Source organism: Halictus rubicundus, chromosome 3, assembly GCF_050948215.1.
Source record: "Halictus rubicundus isolate RS-2024b chromosome 3, iyHalRubi1_principal, whole genome shotgun sequence".
In the NCBI taxonomy this organism is placed as follows: Eukaryota; Metazoa; Arthropoda; class Insecta; order Hymenoptera; family Halictidae; genus Halictus; species Halictus rubicundus.
This window is the reverse complement of record NC_135151.1, coordinates 14,171,776-14,199,094: the sequence shown is the minus strand read 5'-3', so window position 1 is coordinate 14,199,094 and position 27,319 is coordinate 14,171,776. Positions and strand designations below refer to the sequence as shown.

The 27,319-nt window shown below is 34.6% G+C and overlaps 7 protein-coding genes across 9 annotated transcripts; 4 read left to right on the top strand and 3 right to left on the bottom strand.

Moving 5' to 3' along the window:
* Window positions 1–340: 340 nt before the first annotated feature.
* On the top strand, window positions 341–1,867 carry LOC143352737 (low molecular weight phosphotyrosine protein phosphatase-like). The gene is made up of 5 exons (XM_076785481.1): window positions 341–499; window positions 617–807; window positions 900–1,061; window positions 1,209–1,351; window positions 1,751–1,867. The coding sequence occupies exons 1-4, from the start codon at window positions 463–465 to the stop codon at window positions 1,293–1,295; spliced, it is 477 nt and encodes a 158-aa protein (XP_076641596.1). The 5' UTR covers window positions 341–462; the 3' UTR covers window positions 1,296–1,351; window positions 1,751–1,867.
* On the top strand, window positions 1,751–3,716 carry LOC143352736 (low molecular weight phosphotyrosine protein phosphatase). Its single transcript, XM_076785480.1, has 6 exons — window positions 1,751–1,867; window positions 1,950–2,140; window positions 2,208–2,369; window positions 2,455–2,533; window positions 2,629–2,708; window positions 3,296–3,716. The coding sequence occupies exons 1-5, from the start codon at window positions 1,831–1,833 to the stop codon at window positions 2,637–2,639; spliced, it is 480 nt and encodes a 159-aa protein (XP_076641595.1). The 5' UTR covers window positions 1,751–1,830; the 3' UTR covers window positions 2,640–2,708; window positions 3,296–3,716.
* On the bottom strand, window positions 2,715–5,004 carry Dhpd (guanine deaminase). Of its 3 annotated transcripts, none has more exons than XM_076785477.1 (9): window positions 4,878–5,004; window positions 4,559–4,689; window positions 4,218–4,460; window positions 3,900–4,118; window positions 3,712–3,819; window positions 3,485–3,592; window positions 3,259–3,424; window positions 3,034–3,180; window positions 2,715–2,945 (listed from the first exon to the last, which is right to left on the bottom strand). In XM_076785477.1, exons 2-9 carry the CDS (start codon window positions 4,667–4,669, stop codon window positions 2,746–2,748), a joined length of 1,302 nt encoding a protein of 433 aa, XP_076641592.1. In that variant the 5' UTR covers window positions 4,670–4,689; window positions 4,878–5,004; the 3' UTR covers window positions 2,715–2,745. The 3 variants fall into 3 exon arrangements, with proteins under 3 accessions (XP_076641592.1, XP_076641593.1, XP_076641594.1); XM_076785478.1 differs by having other exon boundaries at window positions 4,559–4,682; window positions 4,870–4,999; XM_076785479.1 differs by lacking the exon at window positions 4,878–5,004 and having other exon boundaries at window positions 4,218–4,455; window positions 4,559–4,674.
* LOC143352738 (uncharacterized) lies at window positions 4,991–10,940 on the top strand. The gene is made up of 10 exons (XM_076785482.1): window positions 4,991–5,118; window positions 5,468–5,544; window positions 7,302–7,644; window positions 7,742–8,074; window positions 8,138–8,420; window positions 8,490–8,655; window positions 8,725–8,867; window positions 8,966–9,293; window positions 9,363–9,556; window positions 9,711–10,940. Exons 1-10 carry the CDS (start codon window positions 5,004–5,006, stop codon window positions 9,796–9,798), a joined length of 2,070 nt encoding a protein of 689 aa, XP_076641597.1. The 5' UTR covers window positions 4,991–5,003; the 3' UTR covers window positions 9,799–10,940.
* LOC143352734 (post-GPI attachment to proteins factor 6) lies at window positions 9,563–16,494 on the bottom strand. The gene is made up of 13 exons (XM_076785476.1): window positions 16,213–16,494; window positions 15,867–16,038; window positions 15,581–15,794; window positions 15,387–15,514; window positions 15,016–15,311; window positions 14,665–14,942; window positions 14,472–14,600; window positions 14,175–14,383; window positions 13,941–14,098; window positions 13,635–13,867; window positions 13,347–13,541; window positions 13,144–13,284; window positions 9,563–13,066 (listed from the first exon to the last, which is right to left on the bottom strand). The coding sequence occupies exons 1-13, from the start codon at window positions 16,310–16,312 to the stop codon at window positions 12,866–12,868; spliced, it is 2,454 nt and encodes an 817-aa protein (XP_076641591.1). The 5' UTR covers window positions 16,313–16,494; the 3' UTR covers window positions 9,563–12,865.
* A 2,742-nt stretch (window positions 16,495–19,236) lies between these two features.
* On the top strand, window positions 19,237–20,961 carry LOC143352732 (uncharacterized). Its single transcript, XM_076785473.1, has 7 exons — window positions 19,237–19,622; window positions 19,715–19,805; window positions 19,880–19,976; window positions 20,043–20,168; window positions 20,230–20,418; window positions 20,532–20,690; window positions 20,797–20,961. Exons 1-7 carry the CDS (start codon window positions 19,424–19,426, stop codon window positions 20,959–20,961), a joined length of 1,026 nt encoding a protein of 341 aa, XP_076641588.1. The 5' UTR covers window positions 19,237–19,423.
* Window positions 20,962–22,748: 1,787 nt separating this feature from the next.
* LOC143352729 (protein dispatched) lies at window positions 22,749–27,317 on the bottom strand. The gene is made up of 11 exons (XM_076785471.1): window positions 26,904–27,317; window positions 26,527–26,700; window positions 26,311–26,448; window positions 25,623–26,234; window positions 25,163–25,544; window positions 24,887–25,088; window positions 24,404–24,791; window positions 23,739–24,317; window positions 23,326–23,626; window positions 22,955–23,255; window positions 22,749–22,883 (listed from the first exon to the last, which is right to left on the bottom strand). Exons 2-11 carry the CDS (start codon window positions 26,662–26,664, stop codon window positions 22,757–22,759), a joined length of 3,168 nt encoding a protein of 1,055 aa, XP_076641586.1. The 5' UTR covers window positions 26,665–26,700; window positions 26,904–27,317; the 3' UTR covers window positions 22,749–22,756.
* Window positions 27,318–27,319: the final 2 nt, after the last annotated feature.

Here is a 27,319-nt window from a genome sequence, read left to right as displayed (position 1 = left end):
CGACGGTAGATAAGAGTGCGTTGGCTGTAGGTAAGCGTAGCGACTGTGGGTAAGCAGGGGAGCGCAGCGGCTGTAAGTAAGAGCGAGATCGTGTTGGCTCTCGATATGAGAGGCCAGCGGCACCGACGAGATATATATCTCGTCGGTGGCTCTAGAGCCCCGCGGACGTGAGACAAAAAAATACATTGGGTGATTGGTCTACTCCTGTACCTCGTCTGTGATGCAATCATTTATACCCGGTCAAACCGTGTTGATAATGCAGCAGGATTTTGGTCGGTCCTTTAGGTCCGTGGTCTGTGCCTATGCCTCGTCTGTATGAGACTAGGGGGCAGAACTATACTGGTGACACCGAATTCCAGGGCGTCAGTACTCTCATTTCTCATTTTCTGTTTGGTTCACTGTTGCATTATCTCCAAAATGTTATAACCTTTTTAGTTGAGGAAGTGATAAAACATTTATAATATGGCACCGAAGAAAAAAGTACTTATGATTTGCTTAGGTAAGTCATATAATGTTTGTCCAAGTGATTATCACGCTACAGTGTGATACTGCACTGGTTGTTTCATCGGTGGTACTTTTGATACTTGTTTTGAAAAATAAATTTTAATTTGCACAGGCAACATTTGTCGCTCACCTATAGCAGAGGCTGTATTTATTGATCAAGCGAAGAAATTAGGTGTAGACCATTTATGGGATGTAGAAAGTGCAGCCCTCATTGGTTACCACACAGGTAAAGGTCCAGATCACAGAGCTATCTCAACGCTAAAAAATAATGGTATCACAGATTACTCTCATAAAGCACGACCTGTGAGTGAAGTTCTTATTATATAAATAATATGTATACTTACAATCATATTATATTACTTTAGATACTAATACTTTCGTATGATTTGTTATAGATTACTATGGAGGACTTTAATACATTTGATTGGATATTTGGAATGGACAATAGTAATATGCGAGAATTAGATGATATGAAACCTGCGAATGCCACTGCTAAAATTGAGCTTCTTGGAAGTTATGATCCTCAAAAGGAGACTATAATAAGAGATCCTTATTACGTAAACATCATTCTTAATTTTCTTTATATTTTAAAATGTTTTGTATATTTATATATGACCACATATACCTTTCTACGTATTATAATAATTTAACTAATGATCTCTGTCATAAGACAAAGACTAAATAGAGAGAACTTATATTTACAGGATAGTGGCAGTGTTGGATTTCAAACAGCATATGATCAATGTGTTCGGAGTATAAAAGCGTTCCTACTAAAACAATTGGAAAATTAAAGTAATTATTCAAAATGTTACTGAGAAATTGTACATATAAAAATTTATAAAAAAAAGTAATAAATATTAAAATTTTGATTTGTTACTATATTCAAAATATGCAGAGTCAGAAGTCCCATTTTCAAAGATGTTTATAATACTATTAGGGGTGTGCGGGTTCCGGAAATTTCGGATCGGGTCTGATAATATCCTGAAACTTTGCCCGACTCAAATTGTAATGAATGAATGAAAATGTAGGAAAATGAAATGCTTTGAAACTAAAAAATCAGTTTGAGGAATTATGTTCCGAATCAAATATATATAGGGTGCCCGAAGATATTTATGGGTCGGGCAAACTTTCGGGATCCCGCTCGACACGATCTGAAATTTCGGAATGCGGACACCCCTAATCAATACCATAGTTACTTAGTGTATACGCATATACATAGTTGTGTAATTTTATTTTATTTTTCAAGGACTTTTACATAACCTTAAGAAAAGTTGTGTAGGTATTATTATTGTCATTGTACATATTTTCTAAGTTATTGCACAAAGCATGGCACAGAAAAAGAAGGTGTTAATGGTATGTTTAGGTATGTATCAAAATATATGTACATCAACTACACAGAAAACCAATACTACCATCCTTTCTGATTTTATCGTTTTATATTTCAGGAAACAGTTGTCGTTCTCCAATTGCAGAAGCTGTTTTCTCTGATCAATTAAAACGAATGAACCTCAATAATTTTTGGGAAGTGGACAGTGCTGCAATTTTGCAGTATCATGTGAATAAAAGTCCAGAGCCTAGAGCTATGAATACACTTAACAAAAATGGCATTACACAGTATACTCATAAGGCACGGATGGTAAGTGAAATTAAAGTTTCTAATTTGAAAATATCAAAGTAACATATAACATAGGTAATGTCTTTAGATTAAGAAAGAAGATTTCTATAAATTCGATTGGATATTTGGGATGGATAGGGATATAGTCTGCGAATTATGTGACATACAACCAGAAGATGGTCGAGCAAAAATTGAACTTCTTGGAAAGTATGATCCAACTGGACAACTCGATATACGAGATCCTCTATTTGTAAATATTATTTGCATTTATTCATGTATATTAAAACATGTTCTTATAAATTAACAAATTATTTATTTATATTGGTTATTTATAGGATGATGACAGTATTGGATTTGAGAAAGCATTTGAACAGGCTAATAGAAGTATAAAAGAATTTTTAAATATATATTCAGGTAATTTTTATGAATTAATATGCGTTTTCACTTGCACATGATACATACAATATTTTATACAAAACGTGTGTTTTATATAGCTGTTGCATTTCTAGATCTAAATTAACTTGTTATGTTATTATATATCGCTAAAGTAATCAAATTTTGCAAAGTCCAAGAAAATGGAAAGAAACTTGTAAGTATGGAAATACATACATACATGTATATATTTTTTATTTAATTTTACATCCATTTACATATACTCCAGTTATATTACGATCATCCCCAGAATGTATTAACTTTTCAAGCTTTTCTTCTAAAGTATATTCTTTTAAATCATTTAAGTATCCATTTTTTACATTTATATCTATAACAAGAGCATCAAATTCTTTACCCATTGTAAAATTACCTATCTTATCATCCATTGCAAGTGCTAGAAAAAATGTTGTTATAGAAAGATCAGAATTCGATATATATTTAGTTACAAAATAATAGAAAATTTTACTTATTTTATCGGTTACCTGTTGCACCACCCAAAGTAGCAAGATGAAATACATCTTTGAAATTGAGTGTTTTATAATTATTTTTAAAAAAAGATAGATGGGTTGATACTTGCAAAGCTGATCTCATTGCATCTAACATACTACAACTTTGTCCACCTGCAACATCTATATAAATATAACCATAGTTAGTGGTAAAATCTCTAGGAAATTATTATAAAACGATTAAATGAATTTTTCTTGTACCAGTGCCAAGACCAATTTTTATTCCTTTCTCTTTCAGTCTCTGTACATCGCACAGACCGCTTTTTAAACATGTATTTGAGGATGGACAGTGGATAACAGCAGTTCCACGTTGTTTCAATATTGTAATTTCATTGTCTGTGAGGTATATTCCATGAGCCATCACAGTCTGCATATAGATGAACGATATGAGTATTTACTATTTTATCTATACAATAAATGAACATACTTTATTTGTGAGAAGACCAGCAGTATCATATACATCTGCGTATGAAGAACATTGGGGAAAGAGCTGGTTTACAGCCTCAATTTCCTCTAGGTTCTCAGATATGTGACTCTAAAATATTTAACATATATTGAAATTAATGATGCACGTAAAATGGAAAAGGAAGATAATTATGAATTTCTTTGCACAAATATTTTATTCGAAATATTTCGACTAATAAAGTATAATACCTGAATATGAAGATCTTTTTCTTTAGCCAATTTTCCCAATTCTTTCAAGAGTATCATATCACAGCTTAAAGCAAATCTTGGCGTTACAATTGGTTTTACAAGAGGACTCTGTAAAAAATATTTATTGTGAAATTTTGTGTAAAGAGAGCAATATATTATAAATTAGTTAAATAGCATTTGAAACTAACATTTAATTTAGTAATATCGTCTATGAATTTATTTAAATTAGCTATAGATTCTTGGGTGGTTTCATAATACCCATCATCACGTTTCGAATTCATATTAATTTTACCAATCAGAGCTCGCTGGCCTGTCTTAACTACTTTTTTACCAAGGATCAGAGATGCATTTGCATAAAGAGATGCAAAATAACATGCTGTTGTTGTGCCAAGTGTAACAGTGTGTTTCTGTAATTGCAATTTGATTTCGTCAGATTTGACTTAAAATAAACAGAAAATGTTATAATATATGTCAACTCATGTTAATATTTTTATAACTACACTTACTACAACTGCATCAAATACACGATTAGCAAACTCTTCATTCTCATATTTCTTTTCTAAAGGGAATGTGTAAGTATCCAACCATTGCAAAAGATGTTGATCATATCCAATTCCTAGATTAGGAAGTTGCACTGCATGAGTATGGCAATCAATAAATCCTGGTACTAAAAATTCAGTTCCAGAGAGAACAATTACATTCTCATTGTTTGTATCAATTGATTGTGGATCGATTACTATATTGCTAATCTAATAGTTAAAAAAAATATATTATACTTAAACTGCTAAGGTTAAAAATAAAAAAAAACAATTATTATTGCATTAAAAAATAATTGATCGATAAATACTTTCCCATTTGTCACGTATATAGCAGCATGATCGACGGTAATCAATTCGCCACGTTCGGTCGTATGAGCAAACGAACCGACAAATATATTTTCTTTAGGTATCGACTGCATTGTAAAAAGGTTTCTTGATGCTTGAAATTTCAAATTGAGAAAAACTGTTAACATCAAGATTTACGATTTTGCACTTTATATATTAGTATTTTATTACGCGTTCGCTATCGAACTATTCTTTTGGTTGACGTAAAAAATCAATTCACGCAACTATATTTACGTTGTTTATCGAAGCATTTATACCGATTAATTAAGTATACTAACGTACCAGATTTATTGATCTAACACTCAAATTAAAGCAAAAGTTGACAGCTGTTGTGTGGAAGCACGTTTACAGTAACTGACTTTTATAAGTGTTTCCTCGTTACTAGTGGTGTATAAGTCACAATAAGTCATGAGTTCTAAAAAAGATAAAATATCTGATGGTACAAAAAAGTCAGATAAGATGATAGACACGCATAGAGAATTTCTCGATATGGATACCGATGAGGAAGATTTTGGACGGCAAGGTAAAATAGTTTTACAGTAGAACTTCGTTTGTTTCTATTGTGTTTATCTAAACTTATCGAAACTGATGAATACATGTAGAGAGATCAATTAACTAATTCCTATTACATTAATTACCCGATTATCGAAATATCCTTCGACATGTTCGGACAAACGAAGTTCTACGTAGTATACACATGAATCGCACTATTTAAATATCCGCGGTAAATGTAGGTTTTAGAATTCTTATGATTTTAATTTAAATTCTACAATTTAATTCATGTACCGCAATCGTATTAAATAAATTTAACAATTTAACGTTAAATAATTCGAATGAAATAAGAATACCATAAATACTTTGCTATATTACAGAATCACCCGAACTTGAAGAAGAACTCCCTCCAGAACCAGAAAAGCCAGTATACTCCGAGGAAGATCTGCTGAGACTAGTCAGTATAAATATGTTAGGATCTTTATTAAATTTGTAATTTCCACATTAACACACATTTATACTTTGATATCCATTGGTTACGTCATTTTCTAAGATATCACGCAAAGAAATAAAAATATATTCTGTAAAATACGTTCGTAACACACGATAAAGCAATTATTTTTGTAATCAACGATGACGAGTTTACCTGATCAATGATTATCATGAAGCATATATATGTTTGTACGAGATGGACACTAAATTTGGACACCATAAAAGGTAGTCACTTCGTGCAGTATTAGATGAAGTTATACTTTAGATTAGGCTTGTCCTACTTCTTCATTCCGCTAAGGTGGGAAATGACGTTCCCTCACTATTTGAAACGGTCATATCGCCAGAAGCGCATGGCATTTGTTTCTATCGAGGACCTATTCTTATTGTTATTACAACCACAGACGAGGTATAGGAGTAGACTAATCTCCATATGGGGTTTCGTGTCTCACGATCTGAAATACCGACATCGTCAACAACTAGATTTCTTACGCCCTCTACTCTGATGAACGGTAAATATTGCAACTAGATCCACGAGAACCTCAGACCATATATGTATCTATAATAAATGATAAAGATACGACTCTGAACCCTGTACACGAGTACGGCCTACCGATCTCGCACCTTTTTTTTCCGTGGGAAAATGCTTTTCGCATGCCCCGGCTCCCTGGGGAAAGCCGGGGTTATGTGGGACTATCTCTGAGGGGGATCTCCAGAGACTACCCACTAAAAACCCACGCCCACCTAAGCTAAAGGGGAGGTGCCTGGATCACGCGAGTACTCAACAGAACACCTCCCAGCTATAGATAGTACAGGACTCCCAGCTATAGATAGTACAGGACTACTATCCGGGGGAGGGGGTTGGCCTCCCCCATAGCCTACGCTATAAGACCCCGGGCGGGTCCCTCCATCCCTGGAGCCTTCGGATTGGGCTTTCCGAGTCCCAGCTCGGTCCACTTACAGTTCCCGGAGTCTTCCGCTCGGGGCCGGTGTCCCGAAGGAGCCAGCCCCGGTCGAGGCAAGAAGACGCCGCCACCGGAAGGAAGGGCCGTCGGAGGCGCGATCCGGCACGCCCCGACCCTTCCTATCCAACCCTCACGAATCCCTTTCCCCTATAGGGGAAGGACAGACCGACACTCCCCACAAGGGGGGAGCTATAGTGTCGTCCCAACACGGGGTGAGCTATGCTCCCCCCCCCCCGGGGGGCGGGGTCAGCTCACACGCCGAGGCAGCTCTGGAGGACCTCTGGTCAACTCCAAGGTAGTCCGTCGCCCTTCTGGTCCCGCAGCACGTCCGCTCCCTCCTGAGTGCCCGTGTCGACTGACTGACTGTGTAATTTCGGTAGATCTCGATCGCCGTGATAGTAATTATTGATAAATTTATTATTTCTGGCTGTTTAATGTTTATAACAATTCCTTTTGCCAATGTTGTCGACAAGTACTTCCTTGACTATCTTGCCATCTATACCTCGTCTATGTTACACCTAAGAAGGAACCTGTGGGGGAACGCAAGGATTGACGGTGGTGACCGTGTGGTCCGTGACGAAGAAGAAGTTGGACAGGCTTGCTTTAGATAAAGTTGTTGTAAACGCATCTGTTAAATAAGATTCGGACATGTCATACTGTGGCGCCATTTTTAAATCACACTTAAATTTGAAATGAACAGCAGTAGGTGCACCATTCCTTATTCGAAACAACTGAAATTATCTTTTTCAATTGTGTACAGGTAAAACACGTGCAACATTTAACAATATTCTGCGATCCTGGTGATCATGCTTGGGCCGAAAATTGCGACCAAACGATTCGAGAATACTTTGAAAATCCATCGAATATATTACTATCTACATTTCACGAAGGAGATAAACTGATCGCTGTTTTGAATTTTCCAAAAAATACGTCGAAGGCGTTCATGTTTTTCTTAAGGTCGCCGTGGCAAACATGTACGGTAGAACATTTTTTCGACACTGTGACAGTTGGAAGTATTTCTGGGAACATCCTGAGCTCCATTTACAAATTTGTGGAGAACATTTATGCACCCATTTTGCTTCGCACTAACGACTATACGTCGTGTATCCATTTAAAAATATATTTTTGTAATTCTTTTTTATTTGATTCTCGTTTAAAATCAACTCACCACAACTATAATTTTCCATTAATAGTAAACAGTCGTAAAAGATGAGGTATTTTCAAATTTTCACGAGTTTATTATTCGTCTGATCGAAGAGTATTACAAGCCAATGGGCTTGACCACTTTGTACGTGCCAAAGGAGACTCTTAAACCGTTTTTGGAGCCATCAAGCAGAATCGACTGCTTTTTATTAGGGGAAAATCAAATGACGATTCTTCCAGAAGAAGACGAAAGAAAGCGGAAGTTAGTCGGCAGATTGGAAAAGATAGTTTGGTCCTGGATTGTCCAAATACATAAAACTACAGTAACGTCGTCGAGTAGAAAGAAAATTGATAGTGTACAAAACGAAGTCAATTACTGGAAATCGAAGCGTTAGTACCAACTTATTGCATAAAAAAAGGTTAACTAAATTGACATTATCTGAAACTTTTCAGACTCAAACTTGAATTATTTGCATGCTCAACTGCTCAATCCGGAAGTCCAATTGATCATCAATATACTCAGAAATTGTCGTTCCCTTAATGTGGATAAATTCGAAAAATTAGCTAATTGTATTGAAAGAGAAATAAAGGAAGCAGATTCGAATTTAATGTATTTAAATATCATGCTCGATTTCTGTAAAAATTTTAACGTTCCTGAGGATGCGGAAAACTCTATAACGGAAGCGTTGCTTTTGATATTATTCATTTGGATGGAGGCACCGTTTTATAACACTACGTTAGTGTCATTGCTTAATGAAATGAAAATGTAAGAGAAAGAAAATTCTGAATGTACACGGTATTTCAGGGATAATATAGAAACGCTTTGTCAAGCGTTCAGTTCGCAGATTATATTTCAATGCAAAAATTACATTAAGTTAGATGTTATTTTCGGAAGCAAACCAGGAGAAGGGAAGAAGATGCTGGAAAAATGTATATTCTGTTGTAATATTTATAAAACGATTTACGACAATGTACGTTGTCCAATTTAGAATCCTTTGTTGCATTACGACGAGTATACTTGAATGGAAAATATTTTTTAGCTAATAACGAATGTAGTTTCGCACATTAATCCTGATAAAAAGTGGGACATTAGCGAAGGGAATGTATTTAACAAAATTAATACTTTTGAGCAAAGATGTTACTGCGTGATTGAAATCTGCGATGCGTTAGCGATATTTGGAAGGTATTATTAATTGATTAATGAAGTACTTAAAGAGAAAGTATGGATGCAGTATATTCGATGAATAATTAACGACAAACACTTTGCATTTTCTCGAATAGACACAATAAAATAGGATTACTCGGAAGCCCAAGAGGGACTGAGTATGAAGCATACTGGCACGAGATTGAAAATTTATTTTATGAAAGCTTGGACGAAATTAGAGCTGATCGTGATGTTATATTTGACATTACGAAGTCTAACTGGTTGAAAAAGATCGAACAATTTAGGTGTATAACTCGTCAACTAGAGAACATGGTGATAAATTTAATTAATGAGATATTTAAAAATGTTAAGAACATAGAAGAAGGTATTGAGGCGATTTATGCGTTACAAAAATTTAAAGAAAGGGAAACTTTTAGAGAATTACTGCAAAACAAATGGTTACAGGTATTGCGAACTATGTGTACGTATATTTAATGTAAAAAGAATTGTTAGTATTACTAAACAAATTTGTAGGTGTGGAAAATTTTTAGCAATGAAATAGAATATTGTTACACCTATGCAATTAACATAACAAAAAAAGGGTACAAACAATCGAAAGACAATACAGATATGAACGCGAATATGTTGTGCGTCTCATTGTATTTGGAGAGTCAATATTCTATAATGAAGAATGCAACGGATTGGATAGGGGATTGTGCAATCGAAAAGTGAGCGACATATGATATAAATTATTTAATCACATTTATTGAAATGTTAAATCTTCTTCCTTAAGTATTTGATGTGTTTATGTTAAACATCTTTTTAATATAATTTGTCTACATTCGTATCGCTAGACAGGACGTATCATGCATTTTCTTTCAGGTGCACATTGCAGCAATATAAACATGTATTAAATGTAATTGACGAGAGAAGAAAGATGTTTAACACTTACAGTACACATGGAACATAGCAATGAGGATTTGTAAGTTCGAGTATTCATTAAGAAGACAAGTAACTGTATAGGATAGAGGGAATGATCTGAAATAATTACATGCACGTTTTGTAATGAATTCCTGTCATTGCATCAATAAAAAAATTATATTGCTATAGATTTGGACGGGGTACTATATGTTCATAACACCTTCTTTCATTTGTTATGTAGTATTTTATGTTCGTTAAAAAGGAATTTGTAATAGATTATTGAGAGACGTACTAGTTTATTTAAAGTAATGCATCATTTTACCCATGGATTCTTTAATATTTTCTTTAGTACGAAAATTTATATGATTTTTACATATTTTAAATTTGTGACTGTCTTATAATACAATTGTATGTTGTTATTACACTCTCCAGTATTAATATTCGTATCGCTCTACACATTTCTTTTTTCTTGTTTAAAATCTTAATTGATGTAGCATACATAAATCTTTTAAACATTTGTATTATATGAATTTCTTCTTTTCGGTCATCCTGCCTTTCCTTCAATAGTGTAAAAATAAAATTTGTAATATGATCGGCATAGGACGAGAGAAAAATCTTAGATGGCACTTTAAACATTGTGAGGTATTTGAATAGTAACTAAAATAGATACTATACTTTAGTAACTTGTTATATAAAATTGATTTTATATAAATCATTGTAACAGTTTGAATTATCAACAATAATATTTATAAATTATAATCTATTAGATTACGATTGTGAACTGAAACATCTTATCACTAAAATATTGCAATATATATTACATACTTCTACAAAAATGAAATTCTCAAGTTAATTGATTAGTGAACGTCTGTGTATCTTCTGTATTAAAACTGATTAACTTTGGGAATGTATAACAATAAATTAATACTTCTATAAAGCTTACAACACCTCTAAATTACTTATTAACTATACACATATTCAGCTATAGATGTAAAATCTATAGTTCTAGATAAAAACAATGAAAAAATCAGTACAATCGGTATTTACTAAAAGTATAAATTTGTGTATTCTTTTTGTTATACTTTCACTATAGAAATTTATATGTCGAAAATCATTGAACTTTAAAACGTCAAGTCATTAGATTTCTGACATTTCAATACTACGCACGAATAATTTATCTTTTTTTAGGCACAGCATTCTTACTTTCATTTCCTAACATGCTAGTAGTACCTTTTACTTACTGTGGTCCCTCTCGCAACACTGAACACGACTCGTAAAGTACACATAACAATATTGCACGCATTACTTGACTCTCTATCACAGACCTGGACATGTTAGGGCCCTAAGCCCCAACTTGGGGCAGGGCAGTGTCGCCAGATTAAGAATTGTCTCCCACTCTATCCTTCCCCTTCTTCGACGCTACTCCCCCGCGCTTCCGCCGCGGCCCGGTCACGTGATGCGTATCGTCTCTGTCGTGCTTGTGTCACGATGTCATGTGACTAATTCCGGTAATGAGAGAGAGAGAGGGGGGGGGGACTGTGTTCCCCTCAACTTCCCCGATCTGGCGACATCGGTGTCCAGGCTTGCTCTATCATATTGAAATAAATATTACCATGTGCGTATTTCCCAAAGTTATAGTAATTACACAGAACATTCACGTGAGATGTGTTATATGACTTCGTACAAAAGGAATGACATGTAAAATACAAATAATGATAACTTTTGGATGAGTTCATGGTTGTATAGGGTAATCTATGAACTTTAGTATATACTACTAGATACACGGAATATTTAAAGAAGTATGCAGTCATCTAAGACTTTAAGCTGAAATTTTCCGTAATAATCTGAGAAACAAAAAAAAAACAATCTCATATCCGAACAAATTCTGACGTGCACAGATTATTAGATTATCTTTTTTTCCTCGAATTATTCCACAAAAGGTCATCTAAAATCAATATGGCATAGCACAGATAAATTTGCATTTTTTTCCTCTAAAAGTTTAAAAATATTTTAGCTTGCAGTCTTAGATCCCTCGTCCTGTATGATGCAGTTGTTTACAAGTGCATAACAAAGTACTGAGTACGTTCATGTACGAACGGATACAGTCCATTAGAACGGTTTCTGAACGAAGATAAGTAGTATAGTTTAATATAAATTAAGTACCACAAAAATATATGGAAAGCCATACGAATGCTTCTATCTTCGTATAGTGTGAATATTTTAACACACGCTTATTGTATGAATATTCTGTTAAAAAGCGTCTGTAAACATCGCTGTTAATAATAAACGTAATTAACTGTTATTATTAAGTGAGAAGACGACTCTTCAGGAAAAATAAGTGTCGTTCACTTCCTAATGACACGTTTAATGTAATAAAATATAGTTCTCAACCATAAAAAATATATAAAAATAGATCTGTCAGTATTGCTGAATATATAGTCTAAACATAACGGAGTAAGAATAGTAGCACCATTGTAAGTTGATGTAATGTTTATAACTATATGTATATATATACCTTTACACGTTTGTCAAGCTGTATCGAGTTCAAAATCTCTGCATAGATTACCCTATAACCACATATTTTCGTTGACTTAGGAACTACTATAAAAATTATACATAAATGCATATTTTATGTACATGTCGAGCGTCTCATTTTGATCTTCCCACGCAATCTTCCGAATCTATCTTCCGAACTATTCGTTACTCGCAAAATATATTTCAAATACAATTTATTCTGTTTCGAAAGAAGAGGACACCTTATAGTGGATACGAGTTTTATATAGCTCCATTTAAAAAATCAGAGGTCACCTTGAAATTTCAGAGTCGCCTCCAACTAATTAAGTCTTGTGTACAGTATTCAAGGCACCTCTCGCAACAGGGCAAATTATATTTGAAACATTTTTCCAATAGTTGAGAAGATAATTGCGAAGAAAGATTAAAATGGCACACTGCGTGTAGATGGAATGTGCTCGTGTACACACATCTTCTAATTTTGATTATCATAAATACTGTAACCTACCTCCTTGCTTAGAGAATTAGAACACTCTTTTGGCACAAGTAACTTAAACAATGGTACGTATTTGGTTTCTTTGTTCTACTTATCTTTAACACAATCCTCAATTTGACGCGATTACCAAATTTTCCTGACCACTGGTCACCGTAAAAATTGGACTGTCGTGCGCAAATTTGTAATCAAGTAATTCGCTATCATCGCTGAATGAGCTTGTACCTGAAGAACTAGCAGGTTCCATCGGCGAAGGCGGCAAAAGGAATATTAGTGACATCGCTATTATCATATGCCACGCGCTATGGACATACTGAAATAATTTTCGACATGAAACAGTCATACTTTCCACTTTTCACAGTAACTGTTTACACATAATATTTTACATACTTGGTAATTAGCTTCTGTTTCAACTAAAGAGAAGAGCAACAAACCTATTGTTGCTAATAGCAATCCTGCTAATAATTTTGAGATTCGGTCTGGTTTTTTCCATTTTTTCAATTGGTAACAACGATAAGCATATGCTCCCATCTAGAAATACATATGCAAATCCAAAATGAACATATTCGAAACGGATGAATCGAATAACTTACCGGAATCATAATACCCATTCCCAAAGGTACCAATATACTAGTTAGGCTTGTTTTATTGGATTCCACTCCAAAAGCTATTATAAGAACACCAAACATATGGCAAAGTGATACAAAATGAGTCGGTATTTCAGCCATTGCAACGAGCGTCACCCAAAACGCTAATATACTTGAAAAGAAGTCACTGTATTGCAGAACCTGTAAGTAAAATTATTTCATAGGAACAATTTGTATGAGAACTTGAAGAGTAGTTAACATGGTGATTGTTATAAAATGAAGCTATTTACGTACTTCATATTTAGCAATACAATATGTCATTACATGTTGATCACAAGCATGGTACAGAGACGAAAAAAGCATAGTCGCCATATATACTAATCCTTCTGTATATAATCCGCGCTTAACAGCTAAATATATAGCAGGCATGAAAAAACCATTACTTAAAGTGAGCATCAGTGTTGTCATGAGAAGAGAAGACTCTGGATTTGCACTAGTAGCATCTGTACAGCCCCATCCTTTGTATCCTGTGCAATAAATTTACAATTAAAAGATTTTAATAGCACAAGGAAATTTCTATCTTATGTATGATAATCGAACCTTCAAAGCATTTGCATGTCGTGTAATAAAGAATGTCTCTATGAATTTCTTGGCAAATTCCATGATGACCACATGGATAGTTTCCAGGGAACACACACTGTCTAGTTCGTATATCCAATGATACTAAAATTTCTTCCATTTCACAATTCACGGGATGTCTGATACGCAGGTAATTATGGTTTAATTTACACTAGTAAGCTTATTAATATTACAATTCTCAGAGCACAATCTTACCCGTTGAAATAACATGTTGCTTGCAAAGCAACATACCAAATATCTGGCTGTGGATACGGTATTAATAGATTTGAATCATGTTTATCAAATGATGATGATAAATTCATCGACATTCTCGAATCTTCGCATATAATGTTACCCCTAGATCTATCTGGAACTCGACCGCGCCGTATACAAAGTATAACTTTAACCACTTGCCTGGTCATTACCTGAAATGTACGAAACGTAAAAAATGTAAGAAACATCGTAATTCGGTTAAGTGACTAATTGTTTCCTGAATTTATTATTCATTCTTACTTTGTCCATCTCTAAATGTGCACTAACATCAAGTGTACCACCAATATCTATCAATGGCAATATGTTGAATTGCGTTATTACTGGATGTTTATCTGTTAACATTACCCAGGAAGTTAACCATTCTTTACCCTGAAAAAAATTTGTTAGAGATATTTCACAGTTTATTGAATGAAAAATGTTGAGTATTTAATACCTGTAATAAGTAGACACCAGAAAACGTTTGTGAATGCTTAATTCTAGCAAGTTGATATCTTGGAACACATGGATCATCAAAACTTTCATCCGATACATGAAATTGATTTCTAAAATCAATTCCATTGTGCAATGATGCATTATTACTTTTATCTTCATCATGATGGGTATGATGTTTCGTTAAATCTTTCATATGTAATTGAGCTAAAGCCTGAGAAAACGAAGGTGCATCTAAATACTGTCTTACAAAAGACTTTTCTGTAACTCTGACTGGACATTCTAAAAGAAGATTAAACAAAATTATTTATTAGAACTATTACATGAGAACAATATTGTGATATACAAGCTTTACCTGAAGTAACTACTTTGACATTTACTTCAATGATGCTACTTGAAATAATCATCAGATAATAATAGCTATCCTCGTATGGAGAAGATTCTGTGAATATGTGAGAATCTGACATAGTCAAATTTCCAATTTCAATAGGTTCAGAGTGGTTGAAAACAGGTAATGAGCGTCCTTGTAAGGCCATACTTTGAATGCAAGGTTCGTGCGGGTTATGAGATGGGTATATGTAATTGTACACAGTAAAATTACAACCCCAAACGTGAACTCGAAAATTCCAGGTTCCTGATGGTATGTATATTCTGTGGGTGTATTAGGTATATTAAATTTTAGTACAAACATAGCAAAGGCAATACAATGCAAAATATAATCTTTACTTGTAATAGGAAGTAGTTCCTCTTGTTCTTAATGTGTGCTGACAGCCAATAGGAATATTTTCCATATTATTGGTTTGCGTCCATATAGCTACAGAACCTATGCTATAATGACATTTATGTCCAAGCCCCTAGGGTGAAAAAGAAATGATAAAAAATGAATTCAAATGAAATCATTCTGTAGAACGTAGTTCTACCTGTTGTTGAACCTTTTCATCCCAATGAGACAAATAAGCTCCCACAAACCAGTCTCCAGATTCTGGTCCATAGACTGGAACAATTGCAGTAGTTTTTGGTTCGAATGTTGTGATTGCAGAAACTACAATTGTTTGGTTACGCTTGGGATACATGTCGCTAGGGAATGTATCATTATTTACAGATATCACAGGATAACTACCCCACTGTAGATATCTATAAATTACAGTATCACATTATAATATATTATACTTCTGAAAAAAAAACATAAAGTTCTAAGCTATTTACATGTGCACTTTTCTCTCTGGACAATCTTGTCTGTCCATGAATGCAGCAAACTGCCAAGTGGCTCTATGCACTTCTTTTGGGACCGTGTAATGAAACATTGCTATATCCGAGTAACTTTTGAACGAATGTAGCAAGCCTTCTTGACTTGCTTCTGGCATAGTACATTCCTTGGCTATGAACACAGAAAAATTAATACATATCATTTCTTTGTATGTGCCAGTAATACCCACTCAGTGTTCATTAAATATGGGAACAATAAACTAATATCAATCAAAGCTACATAGTATTTAGTAACAACTTCGTGCAGATGATACATACCGAAATAGCTTGTTTTAAAAAGATTTACCTGGGAAAAGTAAAAGCAGCAACAGAACGTGGAGTTGAAGGATCATAAGATATCGCCTTGGAAAATAACATATCGGAAGCATGACAATTTTTTTCGGCATCACAGAAAAATTAAAACTACTATCGACCAGTCTGTCTCCATTCACTTCCCATTAATTATCGATTCTCTTTGTGTTACTATGCTGATCGTACATCCTGTATATACGACAAAATAACTACACTAGCTCGGAATGTTTGCGTGTTTAGTCTACCCGTTTATGTGGGTTCCTTTCGATCAGCTGTAGAGGACAATATATGAATTGCAGGGGTGGGTAGGTATGTGGGAGGATGATTTTACCGACGGTATCACGACGAGGTTGGAGCAATTCAAATTTTTTATTTGAATCACAGAGGACATTTTTAGAAAGGTTTTTAATGTTCTTCTAGTGTTTTTAATACTTGGCCAGCTTTTGGGCGTTCCTGTGCGTCGAGTCCCTTTTCCCGATGAAAGATAATCCTAACTCGAGTGTACTTGAACAATTTTTATTAATACGTAATGTTATGATAAAAATTATAATATTATTGAAGATAGTCCGAACGATGTCGTGTTTGGACTCGTTTTCGTCGGGATAGTCTCCACAATGTTTTCGCATTAAAAATATAATAGTTTAAATTGTCAATAATGCTTGATCATTCATTTGCTTACATTGTATGCTGTTTGTCAGTCGCTGGGTCTTCGACGTTCGGCGCTCGTCGGGCGTCGTCGCCATTTATTCGTTGAGCTGGAAAAAGTTATCCGAAGATTTATTCGAAGCCTTCGAATAAAAGATACAGATAAAAGATGAAAAAATTATTCGAAGTTCGAATCCGTTATAAACAGAAGCGAAGCGGCCGGTGAGCACCAATACTGACGCGTACACGATTGCAGACGCAGAATTGTAATAGGCAGAATTCGAATGTGCGAAAATATCTCGGAAACTAAGCGAGTGCATGCCTTATATCTATACGAAAGAGTTGTTCAAAATGTTGAGTTTCATAACGTATCCGAAAATCATCGAAATCGGAGAGGAAGCAGCTATACTACAATTAGACCCAGTTTTTAAATAATTTCTTTACATATTATCTAGGCAACGAATCCTTTTGGCATCGCAAAGAAAAAAGATCAAGTCGTTTGGTCCAAATTTTTTAAAAATTGTTCCTTTTCAAAGGATGTGCCAATACTTCTGTTCGGCGTCATACATCATAGCGAGCATAAATAATTAAATATGATCCGAGCACTAGCACAAAATGTACCCTCCTCAATTATATGTATATGGGGTATTGACTAACAAGTATCCAACATGAAACATAGTTAATAAATACAGCTCATGCCTTTTTTAAACCGCCTTACCCCTAGCACTCCTTGAGGGGTGGGTGGGGGGGGGGGGGGGGCTCTTCGAACCCACAGGTTGGAAAACTTTAAATTAGGACTATTTTTCTTGGGTGAAAAATTCTCGAAAAATTATTTATTGTCGTTTGCACATTTAAGTTTAATATACCGAAGTCCCGTTGCTATAGGAAAAAAATTATAGTGCTTCGAAAGGAACAAGAGTCAAGTACTCTTTCAAGTACAAGATACATACCTTTTTGGAAAGGTCAACCAAGGTACCATCGATAAGAGTAACCGCGACATTGTCGTTGTTAAGAATTGAAATAGTTTCATAAAAAAATGTTTCACGGACGATCCTGTTCTTATGGCGCCTATTTTATCATCCCTCCCAATGATTAGTATTTTACCATCTCCCGTCCATAATCCCGTGCATGCGAACGCTACCGGTGCCCATTCGAGCACATACTTATCCATGGCAGTGAACGTTCTATAGGAAAAATTGAGTGCAATGCTTATCAACAGATTTGTCGTGAACGCAAGTATATATCTGAATTGGGGATGTGGGTATAGATTAACGAGTCCATTATCGAGTGCCCAGAACAAGAACTACCCCAAATTCCGTGGCAAGCACGATACAACCGCTAGCAGGGTTGGACCAGGAGTCTTTCCGAATGACGGAAATCGCTGACAACGCGTTGCTTTTAATGAGCGGGATCATTTTGTACTGTTCCGTGAAGCTCGCCCTCAAGTTCGGATCCATGGAGAGAAACTTCAACGTCCGCGGCGAGATGAATCCTGCCCCGAGTCATTTCAACAATAACTCCAGCTCATCGGATAGCGTGAGCACGTTCAGTTCATCTTCTAATCCTGCTTTGTGCCGGATCTGCGGAGTGCATCGGTCGAAGTTATTCTAAAAATCATTCCGATGTTAATCGAAGGATAAAAACACATTGTTCGTACCTCCCGCTCTTTTCGGGTGAACGTCAATGTGCGGCAAGCAGTATTTATAATAGGGCCTCATATTTTTGAAAATGTAAACACTCGAATCGCTACCGACAGCCGACACCGATGACCGTGGTTCGCCGTTTTCAGTACACATACAACCCAATCATCCCGCAGGGAAGATCCACCATATTGTGCTCAATTACTTGATCGCCGCCTTTGTAAACTCTATCTGATTTTTGAGAATATAGAAGGTATGTACGTATAATTCAAACTGTAAATTGACTTATTCGAGGTCTTTCGGGCTACGCGCCTTCGTCGATTATTTAAACCACGATCAAAAATGTTTTTCAGCTTGTTAGTAAGCGCAGAAAAGTTCAAATGTTCACTTTGAATGCCAACATGTCGAATTTATTAACACTAAACCTACCGAGCCTTAAAAGTAACTAATATATGTTTTCTTATAAAAATGACGAGATTGAAATTATTTGGATTTTGTGCGATTCGTATTATAACACATGCTCTCTTAAATATATTTATTTAATTATTTATTTAATCATTAATTTATTTATCTCTTTATCTAATCATTTCTCGCGAAAGCATCTTTACAATTTCTGTTAAGAACATTTATAATAATTTTATATCTTTTATATATTTAAGTTTAAATTTGACACATGAATTTTCACTTTTAGAATGGTCGTAATATAATGAGTGATTTACTTTATTGTGCAGTCCGAAAAAAAAACAACCATAAAGGTTTTGCGAGCCGACGTCGTTATTGTCCTGTTTTTTGATTGTTTCAAAGTCAACGAGGACTTATCTGGAAACAGGTTTGGGGGGATCAGTATCAGTATATATATTGTAGGAAACAATGTAAATGTAGAGGATTTATTCGTTACAAGAATCGCGCTTTTTAAAAACAATGCCACTCACCTCGTCAACACCGCTCGGAACCTCGAAAAATAATTTGAAGCCTTCAGCACGGAAATTATTGCACAGTACAAATCTACAAATTCCCGAAGCGAAGTATAGCAATCCGAAGGGGGATAAGTGGGACAAACTCGATTGCCCGCAATTCGTCGGTTTTACCGACTTACCTCAGATCGGGGACTCGTTTTTTCGTATGTTCACGTCCTTTTATATTTATTATGATTATTAAATATTATTATGATTATTATAGTTATTAAATATTTGCAATATTATACTCGTTTAGACAAACAGAGGGTGATCGTGAGCACCCCGAAAGCGAATGTAGAATGTGCTGGATCTTCAGCTCGATCGTTTAACAATAACACAGTGATTGAGTAAGCATTCGACACGTGATTTTATTTCGAATGTCCCTTTCCGAACGTTTTATAATTTTCTTGCATGTTTTTAGATCTTTAAAAACTATCTCTTTATCCGGAATAGATCTTGCTTTGCCAAACGAGGAATCTATAGAACAATCCGCGGTCAATGACATCTTTATTCGAGTGGTATGCCATTGAAATTTAATTGATCAATCAAATCGTTCATAATAAAAGTCGAGACGAACATTTCAGGAAACGAACGAGCAAGAAGAATGCAAGGCAGTGAAGACACCACTAAACACTGCCACAAATCCGTTTAGGTTCCACGGTGGAAATAAATGCAAACAAGGAGATAATGAACCCGAACGCGTTAAAAAGGTAGTTGTCTACAATTTGTGTAAATATAGAGATAATTTATTAATTTTTTTCTTATCTATAGAATTTAGAGGAAGAGAAAAACCAGCGGGTGTTTCGAGCAAATCCGCTTCCTAAGTATCTAAAAGCTAGAGCGATGAAAGTGAATAAAACTGATAAAAATGACAATAACAATGCTGCGAAAATGGACTGCGATGCCATTGTTAAAGGACAGAAGTTACAAAGTCCTAACAAAAAGAAGAAGAATACGGAAGTAAGTATAATATGTTGTTCAAAGTGATTCTTTTTTTCGTGTTTCTTGATAGACGCAAACTTCACATTGCTAATCGTTCAAACATAATATTCTTTCTGCGTAAAATGATTCAGATTGGGAAGAAACCACCGTCTGTGCCGTGTCTTGTGCACAGGAAATTAGGGAGTCCGAAAATTCCAACCCTGCGATCAGAGGCACGAACGGAAGGAAGGAAAAAATTCAACGCGACTTTGAAATTGAAAGAAATGAAAGTGCAAGAACAGAGGCAACTGGTAATTTAAATAATAATACTACTAATAATAACAATTTTATAATATTCATCAGATTTGATAAAATAGTATTCGTATAAAGCTAAAAGTTTTTATGCCGAAAAAATAGGAGCTTGCGGCTAAACAAAAGCACGAAGAGGCAGAAATTGCGCTCCTAAGGAAGAAAATGGTCCATAAAGCACAACCAGTTCCGAAATACAAATTGGGTCTCCCGAAGGTACAGAAACGACCGTTAACTGATCCCCAGACGCCTACAACACTAAAACGAAATTAATAAAGAGAGAATAAATTCAAATTTTCTCTTTGAATATACATATATTAAGGTGTACATGTTAAGATGTTTCCGCACATAGGCATGCACATAATGTATGTGCGTGACTTTATAATACGTGACTTTATAATATTTTAAGTTAATAGTAAAGAAAACTTCGTAAATGTAATATGTATTTCGATTTTTCATTAAGGTAACGTTTCATGAGGTGTAGCGATTGTTTCGAGTATCCGAAATATCGATTGAAAATTTTCATATGCAGGTACAATTTTATTATAAAAAAATTAAGATATATTTTCTTCATAGTGAACAGTCACATGCTTATCGCAGCTTACGCTGGATGAAGCATTAACAAATATTACGTAGTAACATTGTTTGTCTTAACGTACATAACAAGCTCACTATAATATATTGTAACATTCATAGATGCACATGTATACTTAGGTATATTAAAGATTGCCAAGGCATCCTAGACAATTCAGATTAAATATTCCCGACATACATTACGTATAAATCTTTGAGTAATTTGTGAACTGACACATGTAATAGCTAACTTGACACACTTCCTGTAACAGCACCAATTTGTAGTCATTTCGAAGTATGAAGTTGTATTGTATGAATTGTTAATTTCTATACACTTTGTTCTTTAAACGATTGAATGCCTTTAACGAGCGACCTTTATGTAACGTTAACGAAATTGTACAATAAAATATAATTGAAAAGCTTATAAGTGTAATGTACATTAACGATACATTGTTACATTGTAAGGAAATAGTTTAAACGATTACTCATATAAATATATCAAATTATAAAAAATTCAAAGAAATATACGCTTTGTTAAATTTTTCCCATATCTCGCTGCGTCTATCGATGAAAACGATAAAAATCTGTCAGTCTTGTTTTAGTACATTGAAAAGAAACCATGTATGATATCATATTCAGTTAGTTTCTCCTAAATGTAATTACACATATATATTATACATGCATCTCATAGTTTATGAACTCAAAAGTATTACCCGATGGAGTGGTTGATTCAAACCCATTTTCGTTTCTACATATATAATTCACAATAAGTTCATTCATTCAGTACATTTAATACGTTGGTAATATTTAATTTGCATTCTAAATAGTCCGTATTAGACAGATCTTCGTTAACCAGTTCTTTGTTAAAGTATTTGTGAACTGTATTAACACTTCTTTTTGCATATAAGAGTAAAATAATTTTAATTGCAATATAAAAATTATAGTAAAATATCTATAAAATATCCTACACTGTATATAATACTGAAGACAATTCGTTTGACTTAAGCCATGCGGCATGGTAATACTTGTTAAGAAAATATTATCGTATAAAAAAATGCTTACACAAAAGAAATCTGTACAAGAAGTCAAAATGCATCCAATAGATACAATATAAATGTTGTTGTGCCTTAGAAATATTATTTGCCACGTTGAAGCTACATCTACGAACACAGGATACAGCTCACGCTATCCAACAAATTAGCAACTAAACATTTGGCACTGTAAGCTCTTCACTCGTATCGCAATAAATGCAGAGTGTACAGTCGAGTCGGAGAGTAAGCTAACATTTGGTGATATGTAGGCAAATGAATATGATGAATGAAATCAAGTTATTGTATTGTTTTTATTTAGAAGGCGTAAGGAAATAAATAAATATGTTAGTAAAACATATATTATCATTATTAAAATTAATGACGTGTCATATTCATTTGCCTGCATACACCAGTCGTTAACTTACTTTCCGACTCGACTGTATATATGTACATATACGCGTAACTTATGTAGGAAGCCCAATGAAGTCCACAGAAGCCCATCTTTTCCTTCTAGTTCTACTATTATCTGTACTTTTTTCAGGCACGTTTCTAGGCTCGTTTGTACGAAGGTACTTCCATAAAACATTCAGACTGCAATCACGTTAAAACCATTGTGAAATTATTTGTAAAATCAAAATTTGTATATATATCAAAATAATCACCTTGGGTACTGGAACTGAGCAAATTGAAATGATGGCCCAATGATCGCCAGCAGTGGGCACAAGAAAAATGTAGCATAGATCCAACTTATGCTCATCACAAGTAATAAAAATATACCAATCTGAATATATGCTAATACACGGGATGGTAACATAAGAGCACCAGCAGCACCGCTTGTGAGAGCAGCCATTAAAGTTGGGCCACCCATTTGTGAAAGTGCTGTTTTTACTCTGTCCTCTTTCTTTTTGGCCGTGCATGCTCTATAGCTTACCACGTAATGCAAACTGAAGTCTACAGTTAAACCTAAGGTTAAATATATATGTTAATACATATTTCGTAAAGCAACTATGCAAACAGACTAACAAATACGAACCAATGGCTGTAGACACGGTCACGCTTTCCAAAACATTCAACTTCCAACCAAGAAGTATTAGACCAGCAACTGTGACTATGATTGCTGCTCCGATTGTTATAATTGCATATAAACTTATAAGAGGATTGAACGTCACAATGATAAGTACCGTGAAGGCTAAGATCAATGAAACTCCTATTGCCCAAAGAGTTCCGTCGTACAATGTCCGCTGCAACTCGTAAAATTCTAGTCTGCTTACAAACCAACCACCACGCATACCTATTGGTGCTGTTTTTAGCTGATCTTGCATCCAAGTTTCAACCTATGTAATACAGTAAACAATTTTATGTGAAAACCTGTTGTGTCTTTCTAACTGTTCGATAATTAGGTGTTTTCGTAAAACGTGTAAGAGAATGTATTACACGCATATGTACCTGATGAAAAAATTGATTCATATTTGAATATGATAGACTGTAATTATATATACTGTCATATTCAACAATTAAGACTTTAATCTTAGTGGTCGGCATGGCCACTAGAGCAGTTTCGTTTGTAGTTTGAAACTGTGTGAGAGCTGGATCATTTAAATATTTTATGCCAGCGGAAAGACCAGGACGAGCCCACCACTGCAACGGTGTACGATGTAATGTTGCACTGTGTTCAGCTGCACACTCTTCCAATACGCTAGAATTGTATGGAAATTTGCTGCTCTCACAGCACGGCACATAATTAATAAGCGAATCAATGGGATCTTCACAGCGCCTTTTCATCCAATTATTGAATGACTCGATAAAACAATTAGGAAGCATAGGTCCCAAAGTTTCATGGTAGAAAGGTTGACTTCGCAGGTCACGGCAAAACTGTTGCAGCCATAACTGTGACTCTGGATGAGAAATATCGAAAGATTCATCCCACTCTGGCGTACCAATGAAATTAGGATCCAAGTAATTGCCGTTATCAATTGGTTTGATGCCCCATATGAATCTTAACGGTAAAAAATATCCATTGTAAGTCTGAAACGATAAACCATATTGTTAACTATTCCAGAATTTTCCTGCAATCATTACATCGAAAAACGATTGAAAGTCCTTGGACGTACCGTCTCGTGTTTCTCAAACCAAAACTTGTGGGAATATATCAAATCATACTTCTCAAATGTATGCGAACTATCGAATAATTGAAATTCGGCATTATCTGGTAATTGTAAGCCAGGGTATTTAAAAACAATGATGCAGCATAGTATTGCGATGGTACTCAAACTTAATAACCAACACCAGCGAAATCCAAACACTGTTTGCGTCAGGAAAATATTAAAACTGGTTGCTACTTTGTCACCAAATAGCCGTAGAGGACGAATAATCTTTCGCATTATATAATTTGCAGGAGACAGCACATTCCAGCTAAATCGTTCTGATACCACTACACACGCTGGTAACCAAGTAATCATCAGAAAGAAATTGGCAATAACAGTCATTCCTGCGAATAAGCTGGAAAGTAAAATGATTTGTAAAATATAACTTGTACAATATTTTATGGTACAATATTTTAGTTCTATGAATCAGTTATCAAAGCAAATCTATACCTGAAACAGTTGATAGCTGTAACATTACTAACAACCGATGCGAAGAAAGCCACCGCAGTAGTTAGAGATGTAACGAACATAGATGGGACAGCATGTTTCATTGTTTCTTGCACCAATTTTACTAAACCATTATTTGATATTTTTTGCTGCTTTCCTTTCTCCCAAATTTTACAATATATAAACGCATCATCTGCACCAATACCTTATAAATGAATAACGTTATTTGAATTCAATTTCTGTGTCAAATTATAATTATTATGACCTATGGAATCTTACCTACAGCGACAACAATTGCCAATAGATTCATGAATGGAAAGAACTTAATGTGTAAAACCAAAGTGTAGAATGCATATGATATGCCAAGACTAAAAATTACAGCGATAATGGTCGTGGCTGTTAAAAACAGAGAGCCAGTGTATGCCCATATACAAATTGTTACAAACGCAAAACCAGTAAGTAACAGGATTGAATCTGATACTAATAACCGGTCGAACAATGTACTTTTCAAACCCAATTCCATTCCTTTCACACAAAATTTTCCATATGATAAACCACCATTGTTTAGATCTTTATAAAAATCTAAAGTAGCAGAACTTGCAGCAATTGGTAGAAATATCATTGCATATTTTAACGTTGAATTCGACATAGAATTATGCTTCTGTAAAAAAAAATATTAGAAGTTGTATTTAAAAATATACAAATGGTAATTTCTATTATACAAGAGTTATTCTCTTACATGACTCGGTATGAAATCCGTGTCTAATAAATAGTGCAGTAAATGATAGGCTGCATTATGTATATAACATTCACTTGGAACGTGTCTTTGACAACGTAGATCTTCTGCACAGTTTAATGTCAGTTTAAGATTCTGATAAAAATATACGCATCTTCTTAAAAGAGTTTCCACTCGAGTGAGATCATTTTCTGTCACACCTAAGCAAGAACTCCTATTGGACAAAAGTGCAACATAATTTGCTGGTGACCAACTTCTGCAACATTTATGTTCTTCACCATTGTGTTCCATTTGCATTTGACACAATGAAGAAAAGTGAACGTTCGATCTAAGCTCTTCATCAATGTGACATTGAGCTAATAGACCTTCCATTGACCACAAATTTGAATCCTCTGAATTTTTACCAATCACCACTCGTGCATAAACAGAGGAAGGTAAATTGCAAAAAAAGCTTTCGCTATCAATGTGGTCTTGACTTTTATATTCTTTTCGCAATTCTATTAGTTCGCCCCATTTATCTTTAGCATTGGTTTCATTTCCATATTTTTTTACTTGTTTTCTTTTCTTAACAATACCTTGACTAACCAAGCTGTGACTTTGTACATTAGCAGAATTCTATAAGGTTTAAAACATGTTATAATGTTATTCTATTGTCAATGATTCCTTGTAAAAATTTTAATATAATATTTACCTGTTGATATTGTTGTTGTACGAAATTATAATACTCTAAAGGATTATCAGTAAGCTGACCACCTGGTTTACTTGTCTCCATTAAGTTTTGCCAAGCAATAAGCCGTTGGGCTAATGTAGTACCTCTTGCTTCAAAGCCCTGAGTAAAATGAAAACAATAGATTATACGATGATTGACAAAGACATTTAATATCCTTATTAGTTCAAGTATACTTACTAGTTGAGGGTCAGAGAAGTCTGGAAACTTTTTCACAGTCAAGGGAACAATTAAACATGTTGAAGAAAATATCAGTATTCCCAACAAAATGGTATAAGGATGATGAGCTATAATTCGAGACAACCAGCACACTTCCATTTTTCCTACGTTTTAAGTCATACCTTTCACATAATACTAATAGAAAATATATAATTCTCCAACAATGCTACTGTATATCAATCAAAATACAAGTTGTCATATGAGTGCCACTCAAACAGTCCTTAACTTTGACAGGATTGTTTCAAAAATGAAATAGTGTGTAATATCATTTAATGGTAATTTCTTGCGTATATAATTTGAATAAAAATCAACAACTAGAACGTGTAACATAAACATACTCGGATTAATATGTATGACTTCGTTCTTCTCTCGACATTAATTCATACCATTATATTTATAATTTTGTCGTGTAAACATTTCGTTGGTTGTTTTCGAATTAATGATTGAACTAGCAAAGTTTTATATATTATGTGTGTAACAACGACCACATAATGTCACCCCAATAGATTGAATTTTATACAAAAAAAGGTGAAACATGATGTCTTAATTTAAAAAGCAACATGGACTTCCCAGTTAAAGGGGTGGCACGTGTTTACATCGCCAATAACAAATGGGACGATCCGTGGACCATGGATTTCGGAATGTATGATGACATGTAGAGAGCCCTAAAGTTGGAGTCCTGTGAAATATGCATAAAGGTTAAACTAGAAAAAATGCTTGTTATAAATCACACTTTAAATATTTCCGCGCTTTC

What these genes read in the sequence shown, in the direction of transcription:
- LOC143352737 (XM_076785481.1), top strand. Translation starts at nt 463, where the DNA reads ATGGCACCGAAGAAAAAAGTACTTATGATTTGCTTAG. An exon ending in ACTCTCATAAAGCACGACCT is followed by an intron (nt 808 to 899) that starts GTGAGTGAAGTT and finishes GATTTGTTATAG; the next exon opens with ATTACTATGGAGGACTTTAA. An exon ending in TAATAAGAGATCCTTATTAC is followed by an intron (nt 1,062 to 1,208) that starts GTAAACATCATT and finishes TTATATTTACAG; the next exon opens with GATAGTGGCAGTGTTGGATT.
- LOC143352736 (XM_076785480.1), top strand. Translation starts at nt 1,831, where the DNA reads ATGGCACAGAAAAAGAAGGTGTTAATGGTATGTTTAG. An exon ending in GGTGTTAATGGTATGTTTAG is followed by an intron (nt 1,868 to 1,949) that starts GTATGTATCAAA and finishes TTTATATTTCAG; the next exon opens with GAAACAGTTGTCGTTCTCCA. An exon ending in ATACTCATAAGGCACGGATG is followed by an intron (nt 2,141 to 2,207) that starts GTAAGTGAAATT and finishes TAATGTCTTTAG; the next exon opens with ATTAAGAAAGAAGATTTCTA.
- Dhpd (XM_076785477.1), bottom strand. Translation starts at nt 4,669, where the DNA reads ATGCAGTCGATACCTAAAGAAAATATATTTGTCGGTTCGTTTGCTCAT. An exon ending in ACGATATTACTAAATTAAAT is followed by an intron (nt 3,820 to 3,899) that starts GTTAGTTTCAAA and finishes TATTTTTTACAG; the next exon opens with AGTCCTCTTGTAAAACCAAT. An exon ending in AAAAATTGGTCTTGGCACTG is followed by an intron (nt 3,181 to 3,258) that starts GTACAAGAAAAA and finishes ATATTTATATAG; the next exon opens with ATGTTGCAGGTGGACAAAGT.
- LOC143352734 (XM_076785476.1), bottom strand. Translation starts at nt 16,312, where the DNA reads ATGCCGAAAAAAATTGTCATGCTTCCGATATGTTATTTTCCAAGGCGA. An exon ending in ATGAAAAGGTTCAACAACAG is followed by an intron (nt 15,515 to 15,580) that starts GTAGAACTACGT and finishes TTTTCACCCTAG; the next exon opens with GGGCTTGGACATAAATGTCA. An exon ending in ATTGTATTGCTAAATATGAA is followed by an intron (nt 13,542 to 13,634) that starts GTACGTAAATAG and finishes TTTTACTTACAG; the next exon opens with GTTCTGCAATACAGTGACTT.
- LOC143352732 (XM_076785473.1), top strand. Translation starts at nt 19,424, where the DNA reads ATGCCACTCACCTCGTCAACACCGCTCGGAACCTCGAAAAATAATTTG. An exon ending in GATCGGGGACTCGTTTTTTC is followed by an intron (nt 19,623 to 19,714) that starts GTATGTTCACGT and finishes ATACTCGTTTAG; the next exon opens with ACAAACAGAGGGTGATCGTG. An exon ending in AACAATAACACAGTGATTGA is followed by an intron (nt 19,806 to 19,879) that starts GTAAGCATTCGA and finishes GCATGTTTTTAG; the next exon opens with ATCTTTAAAAACTATCTCTT.
- LOC143352729 (XM_076785471.1), bottom strand. Translation starts at nt 26,664, where the DNA reads ATGGAAGTGTGCTGGTTGTCTCGAATTATAGCTCATCATCCTTATACC. An exon ending in ACTTCTCTGACCCTCAACTA is followed by an intron (nt 26,449 to 26,526) that starts GTAAGTATACTT and finishes CATTTTACTCAG; the next exon opens with GGCTTTGAAGCAAGAGGTAC. An exon ending in TACAACAACAATATCAACAG is followed by an intron (nt 26,235 to 26,310) that starts GTAAATATTATA and finishes TAAACCTTATAG; the next exon opens with AATTCTGCTAATGTACAAAG.
- LOC143352738 (XM_076785482.1), top strand. Translation starts at nt 5,004, where the DNA reads ATGAGTTCTAAAAAAGATAAAATATCTGATGGTACAAAAAAGTCAGAT. An exon ending in AGGAAGATCTGCTGAGACTA is followed by an intron (nt 5,545 to 7,301) that starts GTCAGTATAAAT and finishes AATTGTGTACAG; the next exon opens with GTAAAACACGTGCAACATTT. An exon ending in GCGTTAGCGATATTTGGAAG is followed by an intron (nt 8,868 to 8,965) that starts GTATTATTAATT and finishes TTTCTCGAATAG; the next exon opens with ACACAATAAAATAGGATTAC.